Here is a 17,323-nt window from a genome sequence, read left to right on the forward strand (position 1 = left end):
GACTAATTAAAAATGTGGATTTTACTCATTGCTGTGTTAGAACTCAAACATCTGTCCTGTGTTAGAACTTGAACTCAGTAGTTTGTTGTGTTGAGGATGAGACTGAAGCCATTCAAAGGCCGAGGTCACTTATGAAGTTTTAAATTTTTAGTACTTACAGGTAAAGCTGGTGGTCCAATGCTATATGACGTCGGAGACCCTGGTCCTGCTTATGCAGTTCTTACTCATGGTATGTAGGGCCTGCCTGATGACATAAGAAGAATGGAACATGGCTGAAGAATTATGAAATTTCTTCCAAAATTCTTTGAGGATCTTTCTGTGTCTTTCAGACTCTGGGAGCCTGTCAGAAACTTGAGAGTTAAGTATTGTGTAACTGAATAACCGGTGATTTCATCAAAGAATATGGGGCTTTTGAAATCAGACTGTTACAGCTAGTCACGAACATTAGTAAATGTTCTGAAATTAGTTCTGTTGATGCAAAGTAGGAAAAAAAGGTGTTAAAAATATTATTATAAACACTTGGGTTTTCTACTCATTTACTAATAGCTTCCAGACTTTTCTCTAAAGCATTACAAAAAACTAACTGGTAAATCGCTGCTATTTTTCACTTACAAAGGATGGACTTTAATTATCTCTTGTTTCTTGTCTATTTTGTTATGTGTTTTTTTTTTCTTCCTCAAGTTAATTTCTAAACTTTGTGATCTTTGAATTATTAGCACGAGTCACAAATGTGTTCTTAGGTACAACGGATATATTTTACTCACATAGTAATGTCAGGGCTGTAAGTATTTTTAATGTCATTTCTCTGGTGGCAACTGCATAATTTAAAGGTGTGTCTGTAAGACTAGCTTATTTGACCACCAGTTTTGTGTATGCCTTTTGGCTGATATGTTTTTACACTTAACTGTTCATCGCAGTAGTTCAGTATGGGTTCCTCAGAAAACCTTCTGCAAGGCAAACTTCATCTAATTAAAGTAACTGCTCAAATCTTGGTTCAGCAACAGAAATATTCCCTAAAAATTTAGGTAACTTGAACAGTACCACTGAAATACGTATTTAAAAAAGAAATTAAGGATATTATAGACTCTCTGGCAGATAGATCCTGCACTAATCTGTTGAAACAGTTGTATGCAGTTCTACTACCTTCTCTGCATTTTAACGGTCTTTTGGGTTCAGACTTAGCAGCTACACTTGCTATTATTAAAATAGCAGTCCTTCTGGGGAAGGAGTTCCATATATTACAGTACAAAGAAGTCTGGGCACTTTTTGTGTCATGCTTGTTGTTCATAGTTTGTCTATCTTATCTATAGACTCTTTTGTAGTCAAAATTTTGTCGTACACTTACAGTTCTTTATTGACCTAAGTATTCCAAAGTTTCTAGTGATTCTATGACGGTCAGAAATCGTCGAGATGACTTACTAAGGAAAGCAGGTGAATTGTGAGATGTTCTGCTGTAGCTGCCATAGATTCAATTCCGCTCGTGGTACTGCATGGGCTTTTCAACAGCTCATTTGGAAGGTCTGAGCTTTTGTGTCTTCAGTCTGAGGTTTGTGGAAACTTAGGTGTAAGACTTTTTTTTTCTTCCAGAAATTACAGATCTTTGTCAAGATTTCACATTTCAGTGTTGATCGCAAGAACTAAAAACCCCAAAATGGAAGAAACATGTTGTTGATGACTGCTGTGTGAATGTAGTAGACCACATAGGTCGCCCAATCAGTGAGCAAAGTGAATGCCCTATAACAAAATGACTGGCAACAGAGCATTAAAAGTAGGTTGTCATAATGGAAATGTGTTCTTATTTTCATATTATTTCATTCAGTGGGAACATGAAGTGCTGGCTAGCTGTGGACACTTTTTGATTAGAGAAGTTGTAGTCTCTTCCTTTTTTTTTGGTTTGTTTTGGGTGTGTGTGTATAAGCATAAGTTTGAACTTCCTTTATTCTAAGAATAAGTTTTCATCTGGCTTTCCAGAAGAGTTTTGCAACACAGGAGTCTGTCCTTTCCTTTGAAAGCAATGCCTCAGTTTGCCTGATGGCCTCAAGAACTTGCGATACTCCTACTTGGATTATTAGCAGTGCTGCAGGGAGGCTGCAACCCGGTGCTCAGTTGAATTGAAAATTGTTTCTCCTTTGTAATACAGAGGATGTTAGATTAGCAGTGGTGTTACACGGCAGGAGCAAAAATTTGGCACTGATACTGCAGTTGAAGTCTTTGAGATGTGTCAAGGGTGTATTCACACCAGGACTGGTGCCAAGGGACGCACACAACCTATTGTGTGTAGGGTGAAGCAGCAGCAGACATGTGGAGAACATCTTGATCCTTACACCTTGATTGTTGTGTATAACGTGGTTAACTTGTTAACACAGAAACCAAGAACCTTGCTTCTTTAGAAACTGGGCTATAAAATGTTTGGTTTCTCTTACTTACTGGAGAACGCGTTTGCTTCTGATGCTAATTGTGTTCTGAGGCTATAAACTAAAAGAAAAGGGGATGGGGGGGGGAAAGCAAACCAGATCTCTTAAAAGTAGGTGAAATTATTCTTTGTAACAGTTGTGGAAGCTGCAGATTCCTATAGTCTAACCTTAAATAGACAGTCACAGAATAACAGAATGGTTTGGGTTGGAAGGGACCTTAAAGATACCTAATTCCAGCCCCACTGTTGTGTGCAGGCACACCTCCCACTAGATCAGGTCTCAAATGGACTGAAATTACTGGCATCTCTTGTCTCTGGACTATAGTAATTTTAGATTGGTATTAATTTGTTAATTAAAAAATGCTGTGAGAACAAAACAGGTAATTAAGAAAGGTTTGCTTTTTCTGAAAGGTACGTGTCACTATTTTTGCAGGGTTCTGTGGTGGAACTAAGTTAAGCAGAATCAGCAAAACTACCACACTTAGTGGGAAATAGAATTACTTTTTTTTTTTTTTACTTCACTGAAGTTTGCTGACACAAGATTAGCATTAGATATGGCAGTTTCCTCCTTTACCAGGTGTAGCAACTTAACTTGCTTTTGAGTAAGTTGAAGATCTAACTATGAGAGTTTTATAGGGGCACAATCTCCATGTTCCTGTTAAGTGCTTTACCATAAATTCTGGCACTGTAAACTCTTTCTTCCACACAATGTGATAGTCTTATTTATCAATGTAAGCTATGATGATTTAATACTTTCCTGCTAGTTAAAGGTTTTAAATAAGGATCTAGAGGAAAGTTTTGAAAAATTAGGTAAATCAGAATGCGGCACAATGTTCATTCCAGAACTTGATGGTGTGACCTGATGAGAAGTCAGGTTCTGTTGAATAAATTCTGTGTGTTTGAACTAGCAAGTGAGATCCAGCAAGGGAAAGATATTTCCAATTATTTCCTAGTAAAATGTATGATGTTAAACTGAAACAGCAGTTTTAGCAGTGAGTTTTTGTTGTCAAATATTGTAAATTTGTTGAGAAAAATATAGGCTTTATATATATCCCCTACTTGTGGAATGGTTATAAATTTCATTAGAAAAAAAGAAAAGTATTATAGTGATCTGTTTTCACTTCACTGGAAATTAATCAGGACTACAGCTGAAACCTAAAAAACCATTACAGGATCCCAGTCTCCTACGAGGTAGTATCAGAATGATTTGTTTCTTTCTTGCTCAAACGTGAGTGACGGGACCAAGAGCTGGAGTTCATATGTGGTTTCTCTGATCAGGTTAGTTGGTTAGCAATGTACCTTTTAAAGAAATGCCAGGTGATTTCTCTGTAAAACAGAGACTTCGAATAGAAAAGCATTAGTAAATTCCAGCCATTTTAGAAATGAACTGTCATCCTTGCTGGAAGTTGTGATGACAGAATATTTCATCCAAATTTCTCACCACGTATCTAGATTTATTCCACGCCAAAGTATAGAAATGTCACTTGTTTTCAAAACCTACCACCTGTAACATTTTTAAATGGAGACAAATTTCTCTAACTGCAGCATAGCGATTTTGAACTGTTCATAATTTCTTTGTCTTCAGAACACTTCAGTAAATGGGTAATTCAGGGTGATTCTTTTACTGTTTACTGTGTGTTTTCGTTAAATGCCTGGGGAAGCAGAAGCCATAACATTTGCTTGTGGATTGGTCTGTGCTTATGCATTTATTGTCTAGCACGCCTATTTCAATTAAATTCTGTATCTCTTTATAGGATTATCACCAAATAGTTCATATCATCCCTGACCCCAGTAGAAAAACAGAAGTTTATTCAGTACCTATTAGACAAGTTTTCCAGACTGGTTTAATCACGGTTACAGCCACGCACACAGATCTGCTAAAAGCAGATTTTAGTAGCGGGTCTTCTATTAAACTTTACTTATGCTGCTGATATTTTTAAAAACAAACACACACAACCTTGCTGACTGATGTAGATTATCCTTTGGATGCGAACAGGTTAGTTACCTGTCATTGTGACTTGTGCAGAATGGGTTTGTGATCTTGGGTGCATCCCCAAAGCACGTGAAAACAGCATCCATGGTCACAGCAGCCCTTTCCACACAGACTTTCCAAGCATGGTGTGAAAGAGTTGGGTGCCCAAGACTGTGGGAAACCAATTTAGATCTAAGTTAGCTCCAAGGAGAAATGCTGAGGGAGAGGAATGGAAAGGAATTACGTAGCCATATGTTCCCACAAAGCACATTCAGATTTAAGCCATTTAGCCATTTGTTAGCTCAGTTGTTTCTCATGAAAGACAGTGAGGCTGCTGATTCTCCTTTGCTATTGAATAGTCTGTGGGTAAAGTGCTCAGCTAGGGTGAGTCTCATCTTCAACTTCATTTGGGAGGCTGTGAAATCTGACTTTTCTTGCTTCCCAAATGAGTTAACTAATAGACTAAAGGGATTTTGGAGAGTGTACCATACTTTTCATTCTCTTCCACTGACATACTTTATTAATTAATGCACAATTCCACTCAGATTTTGAGAAGCTCAGTAAGCATTGCTTTTGTCTTAGGGTTGAGGAAAGTGAATCAAAGAAACCACGTAACACGCTGAAAAGTTATGAGGGGAGTCTGCTTGGACCAGAAGCGGAGCCCAGAATTTCCAGGTTCGCAGGGGGGCTTTAGGGACTGCCAAATGTTATTGTGCTGGAGCTGATGTTCTAATTCTTGCAGCAAGACTAGGGAATACAAACATCAAAGGAAATCAAGGAATTCAAAGCGATGCCGTATTTATTAGCTTGATTGTTTAGCTTTTTCCTCTACATCTTACCTTTAACAAGGTCTAGCACAGCTGTTAGATACGTGTGCACTAAAACTGTGGCAATCTGTTGCATGCTACAAAATTGAGGATGTGGTCATTATATGTTGGAAGCAATTATATGAGTAACCTCATTAAATGCTCATAATACTCTCCCAATTCAGTTCACTCAGCACTGACAATTTTGGGTTAAGATACAGTGACAACTTCTCTGTTTATACTTCGTAAAGCAGCTTGAGAGAGAAAAAAAGAGTCCAAAACGTTACATTAATTTTTTGCAAAGAGCTGTAATTGCAGCTTCCCAGCTCTGAGGCTGAGTAGTTGCAAATAGTATCAATAACATAACTGTCAATGTAGCTTTAATTATTTTATCAAAGATTCTCTCTGAATCAAAAATGCATAAACTTGTATGGGGTTTGCTAATAGGAGAATCCAGTTTTAGCTGTATTTGTTACAGTAATTTTCTGCTTTATGGCTTGCCTATTTGAATGTTTTTTGCATGACAGTATACTTTTGGAACACAGTTTAGATCTATGATTTTTTTTCTGCTCTTGTAAGATTTTTGGAGTATTTTGATCATCGTGGGGCTTTGGAGAAATTGTAACTAATGCTAATAGGTCTCTAATAAAAGAAAACTTTCATGTATTTTCCTTTAGATGTGGATCCTCTAGGCTGTGCAGTTTCTGTGCAGCCAGTTATGAAGGTTTGAAGCAGGTGTATTGCATGCAAGTGGATTGCTGCTCTAGGTTTGGTGCTTCTTTCCACAGGACTACCACTTTGAATGCACAGGGGCGAGCTGTTTCTCCTGTGATAAAAAGGTAGTGAAAAAGAACTGGCTCAAAAAAGAACTGGCTGCCTAAGGTATGAGGAAGGAGACACTAAGTATAATTAGGACATGGTAACTTCTTATAAAGAATCAGTGATTTGGCAGCAACCATGGCAATTTTCCTGCTGTTCTCTGGCTTTGAATGTACAGAAGGACTGTTGCCCTCCTTAGAGGCTCGTAGAAGCCCTGTGATATTATTTATCGTCAATAACATGCAGACGCAAAAACTCCTGGAGTAAGAAATTGACTGTTTATCAGAAAAAGTGAACATAAAATAGTCAAATGTCACTTCTGGTTACCATATCAGTATCTTGAGCCACAAACCATTGGAGGAAAGGGGAGCACACCAGTGGTATATTTTCTATTTTCTTACACTCTTCATTAGGCTACAGGCTGCTGAGACAGACAGGATATAGACTTAGCTGAACCCTTAATCTGCCCTCAGTTTTATTCACCACTTTATTTTCTTCTCAACCATGTAATATCTGAGACCTCTAAAACTTCACGTAGATCAGCCTCCATATTGCTAGCAGAAGAAAGGCTAGTGGCATTACTTAGTAGCTGTTGCCAATCTGTGTTTTCTATGTTTCCAGCCTTACCTGGAAAGGAAATATAACTTAAAGCAGAAATGGACATGCATGCTGTGCAGTTATTTGTATGGATAATAAACTTTTGTGCTTTTGTACTGCTGCCATTTAAACATTCAGTAAAAACACTTTGAGAATGCTAATGAATTTGTTCCCACAACGGAAGCACAGACATGACGGCCAACATTTTTCAAATTTAAGTGTCTAAAATTAGACACCAAAGTGTTTTTAGAACCTATAATAAAAATGATTGAATTTTTACAACGGTGGAATACTCAGCTTGAAGCATGTGAATGAATGAAAGAATGAAGCAAGTGGCTTCATTACTCATACAAAAATACATACACTTGTGGAAGACTCACAATTCCTCCCACCAGCGTGGAAAGAAAAGCCTAGTCCTATTAAAGTTAATTGCAAAGCTCTCATTCACACTCAGGGAGTCAGTATTTCGTTCCTTGGTTCTGGGATGGTAGCAGCCTGTGTCACTCAGGCTGCTATGAGTTTTAAAAACCTGATTTCTGAGGATTAGGCCATTACTGGTTGATTGCTCTGCTAAGCAAGTAGGCATATGCTTACTCAGAGTACCAATTTTTAGCCCTATGCTCCACAGAAAGAGGAACAGCAACAGCAACAAAGTCCTCTACTCCTTTGGTCAGCAAAAACATACAATGCAGTGCAGAAGGACTGTAAGCTTACCGAAATATGATTACAAGAGATAAGCAAGTATGAAATTGGTAGTGTAACATAGATTAAATTCCCATGAAGATATGTAACCAAAACCAAGAAACATTTTCCAGAAAAAGTTGAGATCCATAATCCTAACAAGCAAAACATTTCTGAGAAGAAGGGTGGGAGGAAGAGGGAGAGGAAAGAGAGAAAATCGTGAATCAGCCCTCATGACCACCCCAGATAATTATCAGGTTGCATAAAGAAGAACTTACATTTTAAAATACGAGCTTGAAAATACTGCAGGTTTTTTCCTGGTAACTCTTCTACAGATACACGTGGTTGCAGATGTGTTGGTGTTTATTAAAATTTAAATATCTTACAAAAATAGATTTATCTGGTATCAGAACCTTTTAATTTTTTCCTTTTGACTCTTTTTTTTGTTGTTTGTTTGGATGTTTGTCTTTTTGGTCTCAGCTGTTAATACTCCTTATGAATCTCAGCTTTTTGGATTACAAAAGTTTTTTTCTGGACTGAACTGACCTGGATATACAACATGCACAACAGCACTGCTGAAGCTGATGGGAACATAACGGGACCATGTAACGGGACTTCATCCCCACAGCCGGAGACCTCAGAGTTTTCCATGGGTGTCTTGGTGCTCCTGGCTCTGCTTATGGTGCTGCTAGCTCTGGTCACAGTCCTTGGAAACGTCCTGGTAATCCTTGCTTTCATCATGGACAGAAATCTTAGGCATCGGAGCAACTATTTCTTTCTCAATCTTGCTATTTCTGACTTTGCAGTGGGTAAGTTGCGATGCTAGAGACCTGTAGTATTTACTTTCTAGTAATGTTAAGAGGTGCAAGGGGGCCTTATTTTGGTGGGCAGTTTCTTGTAGAAATATTTCCCAGTCGTGTGCCATGGGGAAAGGTAAGGAATGTTGGAAACTGTATTAAGTGTTTTAGCAGCCTATTATGTCTCAAAATATGAGATACATAATGCATCATTTCTCATATAAATACTTGTAATGTCGCTTATCTTTCAGAAACACATTATCATAGGAAATAGGTCCTTTGTCATGCAAGTAGATGTTTAATGTTTTTGCTTCAAGAAAAAAATACTTCTGTGTGTGAATCAACATTCACTAAGAAAGAGTGGGAGTTTTTTTGTAGTAAGTTGACTGAAGTCTAGAAAGCCAAATTACATACAGTTTACAATATCTGGTGCATCTTGCTTATGTTGTTGATATCTTCCATTTCAATCTACTGTAGCACAATACAGATAATAACCTCAGGTTTGCAACTAAACAGTGATGCATAATGTTTTTCTACATTTTGTAGAACATTGTGCTATCTACAGTCTTACCTTAGGAATATGTGTCAGGTAAATAAAAATAGCAAATCAAACAATTTCTAAGAAGTTTAATAATATACATGTCCATTTATACATAGGAATACAAGTCTGAAACTTGTTTGGAGAAAAAACGCAATTAAAACAGTGTGATGTGCAATTGGAGATTGATGTATTGAAATGCTCTGAACTGTTGAATGGCTCTGGCAAAAATCTTGCTTAAATTACTGTGTATGCAGATGAATGCTTATGAAGAAGGGTGGCTCTTTCCTGAAGTCCATATTCTGAATTGCCACATCACAACAACAACAACAACTTCTGAAACTGTTTTTATTCTGTATGATGTTTTGATCCCTTTCCCCATAAGGATGATGACTTCTTCCAGTTTGTAACTGCCTTGTTGTGCTGCAGAGCTCTTGCTGCCTGCGGTCTGGATGCATGCCTAATCTTTTTGAGGCACCCCTCTGGTTACCCACTGGTCTCACTCAAATAGCACGAGCCTCTGCACAGAAGCTGCAGCAGTCTGAACACCCAGATAGGTGCTTCTGAGAGAAAACACCTTGTTGCAGCTGTACCAAAATTCAGATCATCCCCAGGGCTAAGAGTCCTGCAGATGTCACCTTGAGCCCATCGTGTCCCCCAGTCTGGGATTTTTGATTCTTGCCTGTAGCTCTCAAACCCTATTCTGCCAGCCAGTGCCCTGCAACCGGGACCTTTGTCAATGACAACAGTTCCCTCCCTACAGTACAGGGTGCCTTGTGGTACACAGGAGAAGAAAAACAAACAAGAAAACAAAACAAACAAACGAAAAACCCCAGCAGTGGAAAAAAAAAGAAAAAAAAAAAAACAATTGATGGCATACTGTCATCCTGCTCATAGTCTAGCACCATGTTAAACAAGTACTGTCTTCTAGTTGAGAAGTTTGAAGTAGGAAAAAAGTACAGCTTATTTGGCATTGCCTAACTTCCATAATTTCGTGTTTGATGACATTTGTCGAGTTTTTCATTCAAAACTTGGTTAAAAGTTTTGCATACTTTAGCATCACACTGACTTGTAGTTCTGTAGCTACACAATTTAGAGTCAGGATATGCATAGATTATCTTTAGTTTCTACTGGATCCTAACCGCTAAAAGTGTGTTTTTAAGCTTGCAGAGTCCTTTGCTTTTTACTTCTAATATATGCATTCTGATTTTTGACCTTCGACAATTTCTGCTTCATCTCTATACTTCTGGATCTATAGCATACAGAGGTCTCTTGAATCATGGTAGAGAGGGAGAGCAACAGGTATTCTTCTCAAGATTTTTAGGGAAATGAAAACTCTCAAGATACTCTTCAGTACCAGTTACAGCATCATAGACTATTATAAAGTAATTCTAAAATTGATTTATTTTTTTTTCCTGTGAATGTTAAAGTACATGATGTAACCTTTTGTTCCAAGGAGCAGGTATTAGTTGCTCTGTAGAGGCATTTAATTGCAGCCTTGATGCTGTTCATTCTTATGGTTTGCTGCATTTATCTGACATAGCAAAGTACGCTGTTAGCTCTTCAGCCTTGCAAGTGTGCCTTGTGACTCTGTGTGTAGTAAAATCACCTAGAATATTGTTACAATGAAATTATACTGGCAGTTTCATGACATTTGGATTTAACAGCCCGATTTTGGGTAATCATGGTCACTTATGTATGTTCCCACTGCTTGATGTGTTCCCACAGATAATACCCTGTCAGTTCACCACTGAAAAGTGGTTATGATGATATTATGACAAAAGGAAATGTTAAACAGGATGTACATAATAAAACCTTGCAGTTTTGTTAACCTTCTGGTTATACGTTTTGAAAGATTAATTTGAAATTCATATTGTGTTTCTATAAAACTTACTTCTGGAGCATTTTTGGATATCATATAGTGCTTCTAGGAGGATAGAAGCATGGCAGTTAGACCATATTTTTGGAAAAAAGTGAATTATAGTAGGGGGGAAAAGGTTTCTTTTGTCTTTATTTTAATGTCAGTAGCTTAATATAGAATGTTCATTGATTGCATGAGAATACGAAGCCTTCCACCTAGCAGTTCCAGTCAGCATCACTTTTTTGTTAGATACCACAGGAATGTTTCTATGTTTGCATAGTGCTGACTGATGCATGTGTTTCCTTTATTTCTACAGGTGCGTTCTGCATACCACTGTACATCCCTTATGCCCTGACAGGGACCTGGTACTTTGGAAGAGGCCTTTGCAAGCTCTGGCTAGCTATGGACTATCTCATGTGCACAGCTTCAGTGTTTAACATTGTCCTTATCAGCTACGACCGTTTCCTGTCAGTTACAAAGGCTGTAAGAACATTTCTAATTACTTCTTTATATATTTTGAGTTTTCTATAAAACTCAGAGTACTCACAAAAAACACTAGAAGTTAAGTAGTCCTTCATTTTCCTACCATTTCATTCTGGAGAAACTCTGATGCTTGAGTACGTTGTAATAGATACTTAAACTCTGGCAGAAAGGTTGCTTAGATATGCTTTTTCTTAGCCTCTGAGAATTTACCTAAGTACGCAAAGTTTGCAAAGATTTCATAGAGATTTGGCAGATGTGGGCAGCTAAGTTCTTTGGAGACTTTTTCTGTGCAAGGTATTTCTCAAGAAAGTATACTGGAAGTAAGATGTTTCCTTCCATTTTCCTAGCTGTATGTGCCGTGGCCTTGGGATTTAGAGACAGGGGATTTCCTTGCTCACAATTTCAGTGTTTCCCTCCTTCTGCCTGGATTAGAAACTATCTAATTGCACTACAAAGGGAGGTGGGGAGGTCAAGGTGGGAAAAAGGCAGTGGGAGTATGGGTGACCTGGTCTTTGGTCATTAAAAGAGTGGTAATGAGAACTAGGTTGAGTCAAGGAGGCACTTAGGGTTGTGACAAATTTTTAAAAGGAGAAGAGGGTATGGAGAGAGACATGGGATTGACTGCAGAATAGGTGAGGATTTGTTTCCCCAGGGGAGTGACTAACACGTGCTGCCAACAGGCAGCTGAATGGAGACGTCGCTTGAAGTAAAAAGAAGGGATCAAAACGTGCAGAGAGGGGAGAGGTGTTTCATGAGTGTTATCATTCATCTGCTTCTAAAGATATCTACTAAATATTAATACCCACAATTTCTAAGCTTTACCTGGTGGTTGGTCCACATGGAAGACAATCAATATCCTTTGCTTTTGATGAGCCTACTAGCTCAAGGGATGTGAGCTGTGTGTTAGATTGGGAGGTTCTTGTTTGGGACGTGCTGATACAATGCCTTATCTCTTTCTCTTCTTCCTTGGTGTTGTGGTTTTAGGGCTGGTTGTTGTTGTGTTTCTCTTGTTGTTTGTTTTTTAAAGCTGAATAATAAAGTATGAAAAACCCTGTATTTATGGAATTGCAGTATTGAAAAATATTAATGAAGTCGTAGAGCTCAGGATGTGAGAAAAGTAAATTAAAAAGGCTTCTGCAACCCAGCTGGGCCCCATGTTCTTACATGATCACCTTCTGTTTTTTTTTTTCTCTCTAGATAATTAGAATGGAGTAAGTCCAGAAATGTGTAATTTTTTATCCAAAATTAAAAATATCATGTGTCCTCATAGACTTGGGATCCACCTCTGCTGCAGCACTAGCTTGTGGTCAGATGCGAGTCATTTCAGACTTGAGTTTTTGTGAAGATGCACTGAGCTTCCTGTTTTCTGACTACTAAATTGAGATGCTTGTGGTCTTGCAGAAGGCTGCAAATTCATTACTGCAGATGAAGGGAACTGGAGTGGTACCCTAAGCTGATGTTTTAAGATGTAAAGGAGTCTGAAATATCAGGCCCAGATGTTTGAGATTCTAAAATAATGCTTGTAAAACTGTTCATTACTCTGTTACTCATGATAAAATAGGAACAACAATGCCCCTCAGGTCATATGTGAAAATTAATGAAGATACCATTTATTAATAATTGTGTAACATGCAGTTACTACACCAAAAAACAGCATAGGAAGTTGGTGAGGAAGATAGTACTTCTGGGTCTCAGTAAAGTCTGGGATGAGAAACGTTGAACAGTATGGCATAAATAAAATTGACCAACTTCTCATTAAGTGATCATCTTGAGTGTTGAAAGATGCGGGGGTCCAAGAGCTAGAATTATGTATTTTACATACTGTCCAGGCTGTTAAAATGGTGGTTTTAACTCATATTTCCTAACTTTGGATGATATGACTTTAGCTCCTAATATCTTTTCAAAGATTTTTACAGCTAGAGAGTAAAATAAATTAGTGCAGTCTGGGTAGACATAAAAACATCGTTTGCAGTAATACAACGAGCTGTTTATGAGATAAAGTGAGTGTTAAAACAGAATGTTTCAATAAAATAAGGGATGTTAAAGCATATGTCTGGGATAGATTGTTCTATTATGGCAAGAGGAAATAATATTTAAAAATATACTGTCTAGTGTTTGCAGTCTCTCATAGCATCCTGTCTAATGCAGAAGTCTTCTACTTTTGCCTGTGCAGGAAAGAAGTCCAACAGCTGCTTTGACTCTCCTCGAAGTCTGAGCATGCATTTCATGAATCATAAACTGATTCACTGATTCCTTATTACTGTCTGACTGTGGTGGTGATGAAAACAAGCCACGTCTCTGTACCCCTAGAATGGTAGTTTAGCCATCGTAATTTCTGGTCCTTTCCAATCCTAAGTATTAAAATTAATTACAGAATTGCAGTATTTGATGAGCAAGATTAGTAGTGTTTTTAGGACCTTACAGAAGTGAAGATGCTCTATGTGTCTGGGAAACTGCAGAACAAATGTTACATCTGATTTGATTGCTTATTTTTTTGAGATAGTTGTTCCAAAATGTTACCTGAGTAAGTGACAGGTCCTTTTCTCACAGGTATCTTACAGAGTCCAGCGGGGAATAATGTCCAACCCTGTTGTCAAGATGGTGGCCATCTGGGTCTTTGCCTTCCTCCTCTACTGCCCAGCAATTTTCTTGTGGGAACACGTGTCTGGCTACAGCACGGTGAAGGAAGGGCAGTGCCACGCTGAGTTCTTTGACAACTGGTACTTCCTCCTTTGTGCATCCACCCTGGAGTTCTTTGTGCCGCTGCTCTCAGTCACCTACTTCAACGTGCACATCTTCCACAACATCCAGAGGCGCCAGAGACGCGGCAGCATTCAGGACTCTGAGCCTCCAAGGAGCAGCAGCTCGTCCTGGAGGTCTTGCTTCTTGCCAAGGCCTGATGTGTCATCTTCGTTGGAAGTGGAGGACAGTGTTTCATCATTAACGAGGTCGTTGAGACCATCACTGGTTTCTACCTGCGCATCTCCACCACCAATGAGTCCCACGCCTCTCAGAAAGGACTTCTCTGCTTCTTTCCGCACAAATGCTGGGTCAAAACTGCAAAGAGACAAAAAAATTGCAAAGTCGCTTGCCATAATTGTTTGTGTCTTTGCCATTTGCTGGGCACCATATACTTTACTAATGATTATTCGTGGGGCCTGCCAAGGACGGTGCATTCCTAGAACCCTGTATGAAATTACCTTTTGGCTTTTGTGGCTCAATTCCTCTCTGAACCCATTTCTTTACCCACTCTGTCACATGAGGTTTCGAATGGCCTTTATGAAAATATTATGTCCCCAAAAGTTTGCAAAGTTGAGATCACCTTCTATTTAGAGAGTTGAAGTAAATAGTTTACAAATAAGGTTTGTCTCTTACTTAGTGATTTTTTTATAGGTATCTTCAACAGAAACAGAGAAAATATTTTGTTGGCTAGGGGCATTGGTTGAGTGCAGTAGAGGCATGTACTTGCTCTGATTTGCTAGTTTTCAGATTTTTTTTGTTTGTTTATATGGTTCATGCAAGGGTAAACAACATCTAATGCAACGAATTACCTGGTTTTTGCTGGATGTTCTTCCTGGTTTGTGGGTATGATGTGCTCTTTTTTTTTTTTTTCGTTGCTTTTTTAAAGTGCTATTAAGAAAAAACTCTTCTATGGATATCTCCACAGAAGTTCACTGGAGGGAGATACCTCTTTTTGTATGTGCTGAGTAAAACTTTTATATCCAATTTGTGAATCTGAAGCTATCAGTGAAAAAACATTTCTGCTATATTTTTGAAAGGTCATGTAAAATCCTCACAGGAGCAGTATCACTTCCTTAAAAAAGCGTTATGAAGACAACATAGGGCTCTGTAGTGATTATGTTTACCAGGCAGGGCAATATGCAAGTGAACAGACTGCCTAATCTGGCATATCTGTCCTTTTCTAATTATAATATTGTCCATATTTGATGTTGCAGGACATCATACATGTAAGTTAGTAACTCTGGATCTTTTAGAAAATGAACGTTTCCATGGTAATGATTTTTGGGATTGTTTATCAAAATTGTAAGACATAAACAGTTGTTGTTCTTTTCTCCTGATAGTGGCTTCCTCTTTGGTCATGCTTCAATGATCTTTAGTGCCAGATTTCTGCACTATTAGATTACCTAAAAGATAGGCCACTCCTGGGCACCCGATCACATTGCTGTTGAATTAGCAGAGCAAGCAATACAAAGCTTGTGCTGGATTTGTGATTTTGACTGGCTGCATGAGAACAGACAATACTCTCTCGGGTGGAAAGGTTTGCAAGTACAAAGATATTCCATCAAAATGACTGGGACAAATTTGAACTGACAGAGTGATTTTTATTCTAGATCAGTTCTTTTGTGCCATGTTGCTGTGATGATATGTGGATTTTCTCTGCCACTGAACCAGCATCAAGCTGGATTTTCTCTATAGCTGAGCAAGCGCCATATTCACTGCTTGAGAATAGGGTTCACAGAGATCTGTCTGAAAGCTGACACAGAAGTGTCTTAAGCAGCTATTAACAAACTGTGGGTGAATAGGCAGTGCTGGAAAGAGCAGGTAATGTGTTGGGGAGGGTAATGGAGTTTGACTGTAACCCATTCCACATGCCAAATTTTGCTACCTTATGTTTGGTGTTGGAAGTCGCAGAAGGCTTTCACAGATAGGTAAGTGAGAGTTACTGGTTATTTTTTTCTCTTCATGTGTGTATACACACAAATGTATAAATTAAGGAAATAGGAATTGAATGCACAGAATAATGAAGATTTAAGTAGTCTTCTTTTGAAATAAATATCTAATTTGAAATGGGCTGTAGAGGTGTTGCAAAACCAGAGGACTCATTTGTAAGCACAATTCAAATGCATGTAAACAGCTCAAACATAGCACAGAAGCTAATTTTATTTTTATTGTTAAATCATATTCTGTTTAGAGATCTAGAGCTGAAGACTTCTCTTGACAGTTTTCATGCTGGCAGAGGATTGTATTTCACAACTTATTATGCTTCCTTCCCTTACATAAGTAGTAGTATGCATTGTGAGCCTGATTGCAAAGAGAGAAACAGCTTCAGGAGGTCATTGATTCAGCACAGCAGTTTTCACTGTTATGAGCTAAGGTGCTGGCATAGATTTCTGTAGGATGTGCTTTTTCTGTAAGGCTTTAAAAAAAAACAATCACAAAACACCCACACATACACATTTGAAACATTTATAGAACAGCTAGTGTACTAAATAAACATCTGTTCAACAGAGAAGCTGTAGGCGGGCCCAAGCTGGGAAAGACTTGAATTGTCTGCTTTTGTATCTTTATGCTTTCAGTATAAAAGAATGTTGTGCAAGAAAACGGTTTGCATTTTATGACTAAATGTATTGATTACTTTGAAAGAATAGCCTTACACAATTATTGACTAGGTAAAATGGATCCACACTGTAGTACTGGAAAAGAAGAGTTTTTTGGGGAGAGAGCACAGTGTGCAGCAAACTTGAAACCTCAGAGTACTGAAGTTACTAGTGGTCAATGTTTTTGATGTTCTGTATTACACCCACAGTGTTCAAACCATTTTGTCACACCACCTCTGTTTGGAGAGTTCTTTTTATTTTTCTAATTGCTCTACTGCTCCCAGGTCAACACAAATGCTCAGCTGGTGTTCTCACAACATTAAAGATGTCTGGCTCAAAATGGCATCCCAGGTCTTCCCCTCTCTAGTAGACCTGTTTCAGGCTTCTGCTAATATGCTTATTCAGTATTTTTTCTTGTGCATGCTTTTCGTGCACTGACACAAATGTACCTTCCTTGCCAAGTTTGTTTTTCTAAGCAAAATCTCCCTATCCATCCATCACTCATCCATTTCCTCATTTCATGCCCTTGCACTTTTTCCTGTCTTTGCAGATGTCCAATAGCTACTGTAAATACACTGTGATCATAGGCTTATGACTGTGAGGTTCAACTCAAACTGCAACAGCATTTTTCTAAAGTTACCCTCTCATGTCTTAAAATAAATAAATAAATAAAAAATAAAACATGCATGTTGGAAGAAATGGTGTTATCTTTGTTTATTTCTTAGACAAGTCCTTAATCCTAATGATTCTCTGAATTTCTGTCCTTTATGTCAGGTTGTGGTTTTCCTCCACAGGGAAGAAGGAAGGAGAGACCACATAAATTTTTCCCTCAGTCCCATGAAGGACTATGATAAAACTTCCATAATTTTCCTATGGATCTTGTGGCATCTTTTGAAGATTGGTGCAACGTTTGACTTTTTTTCAGTGATTGGGAACCTCCCTTCATCTCCATGACTTTTCAAAAAAGATAAAAGACTTTCAAGGATGCTGGTTCTCTCAGCACTGTTGAGTGCAGCC

General features: G+C 38.3%; 1 protein-coding gene across 1 annotated transcript; it reads left to right on the forward strand.

Annotated features, from left to right (window-relative positions):
* Positions 1 to 18: 18 nt before the first annotated feature.
* Positions 19 to 17,005, forward strand: LOC106037597 (histamine H3 receptor-like). Its single transcript, XM_048080044.2, has 3 exons — positions 19 to 8,097; positions 10,801 to 10,967; positions 13,518 to 17,005. The coding sequence occupies exons 1-3, from the start codon at positions 7,848 to 7,850 to the stop codon at positions 14,298 to 14,300; spliced, it is 1,200 nt and encodes a 399-aa protein (XP_047936001.1). The 5' UTR covers positions 19 to 7,847; the 3' UTR covers positions 14,301 to 17,005.
* Positions 17,006 to 17,323: the final 318 nt, after the last annotated feature.

Source organism: Anser cygnoides, chromosome 2 (genome assembly GCF_040182565.1).
Source record: "Anser cygnoides isolate HZ-2024a breed goose chromosome 2, Taihu_goose_T2T_genome, whole genome shotgun sequence".
Lineage (NCBI taxonomy): Eukaryota > Metazoa > Chordata > Aves > Anseriformes > Anatidae > Anser > Anser cygnoides.

Coding starts and splice junctions, on each gene's coding strand:
- LOC106037597 (XM_048080044.2), top strand. CDS start 7,848: ATGCACAACAGCACTGCTGAAGCTGATGGGAACATAACGGGACCATGT. Junction 8,098..10,800: donor TATTTCTGACTTTGCAGTGG/GTAAGTTGCGAT, acceptor TTATTTCTACAG/GTGCGTTCTGCATACCACTG. Junction 10,968..13,517: donor TCCTGTCAGTTACAAAGGCT/GTAAGAACATTT, acceptor CTTTTCTCACAG/GTATCTTACAGAGTCCAGCG.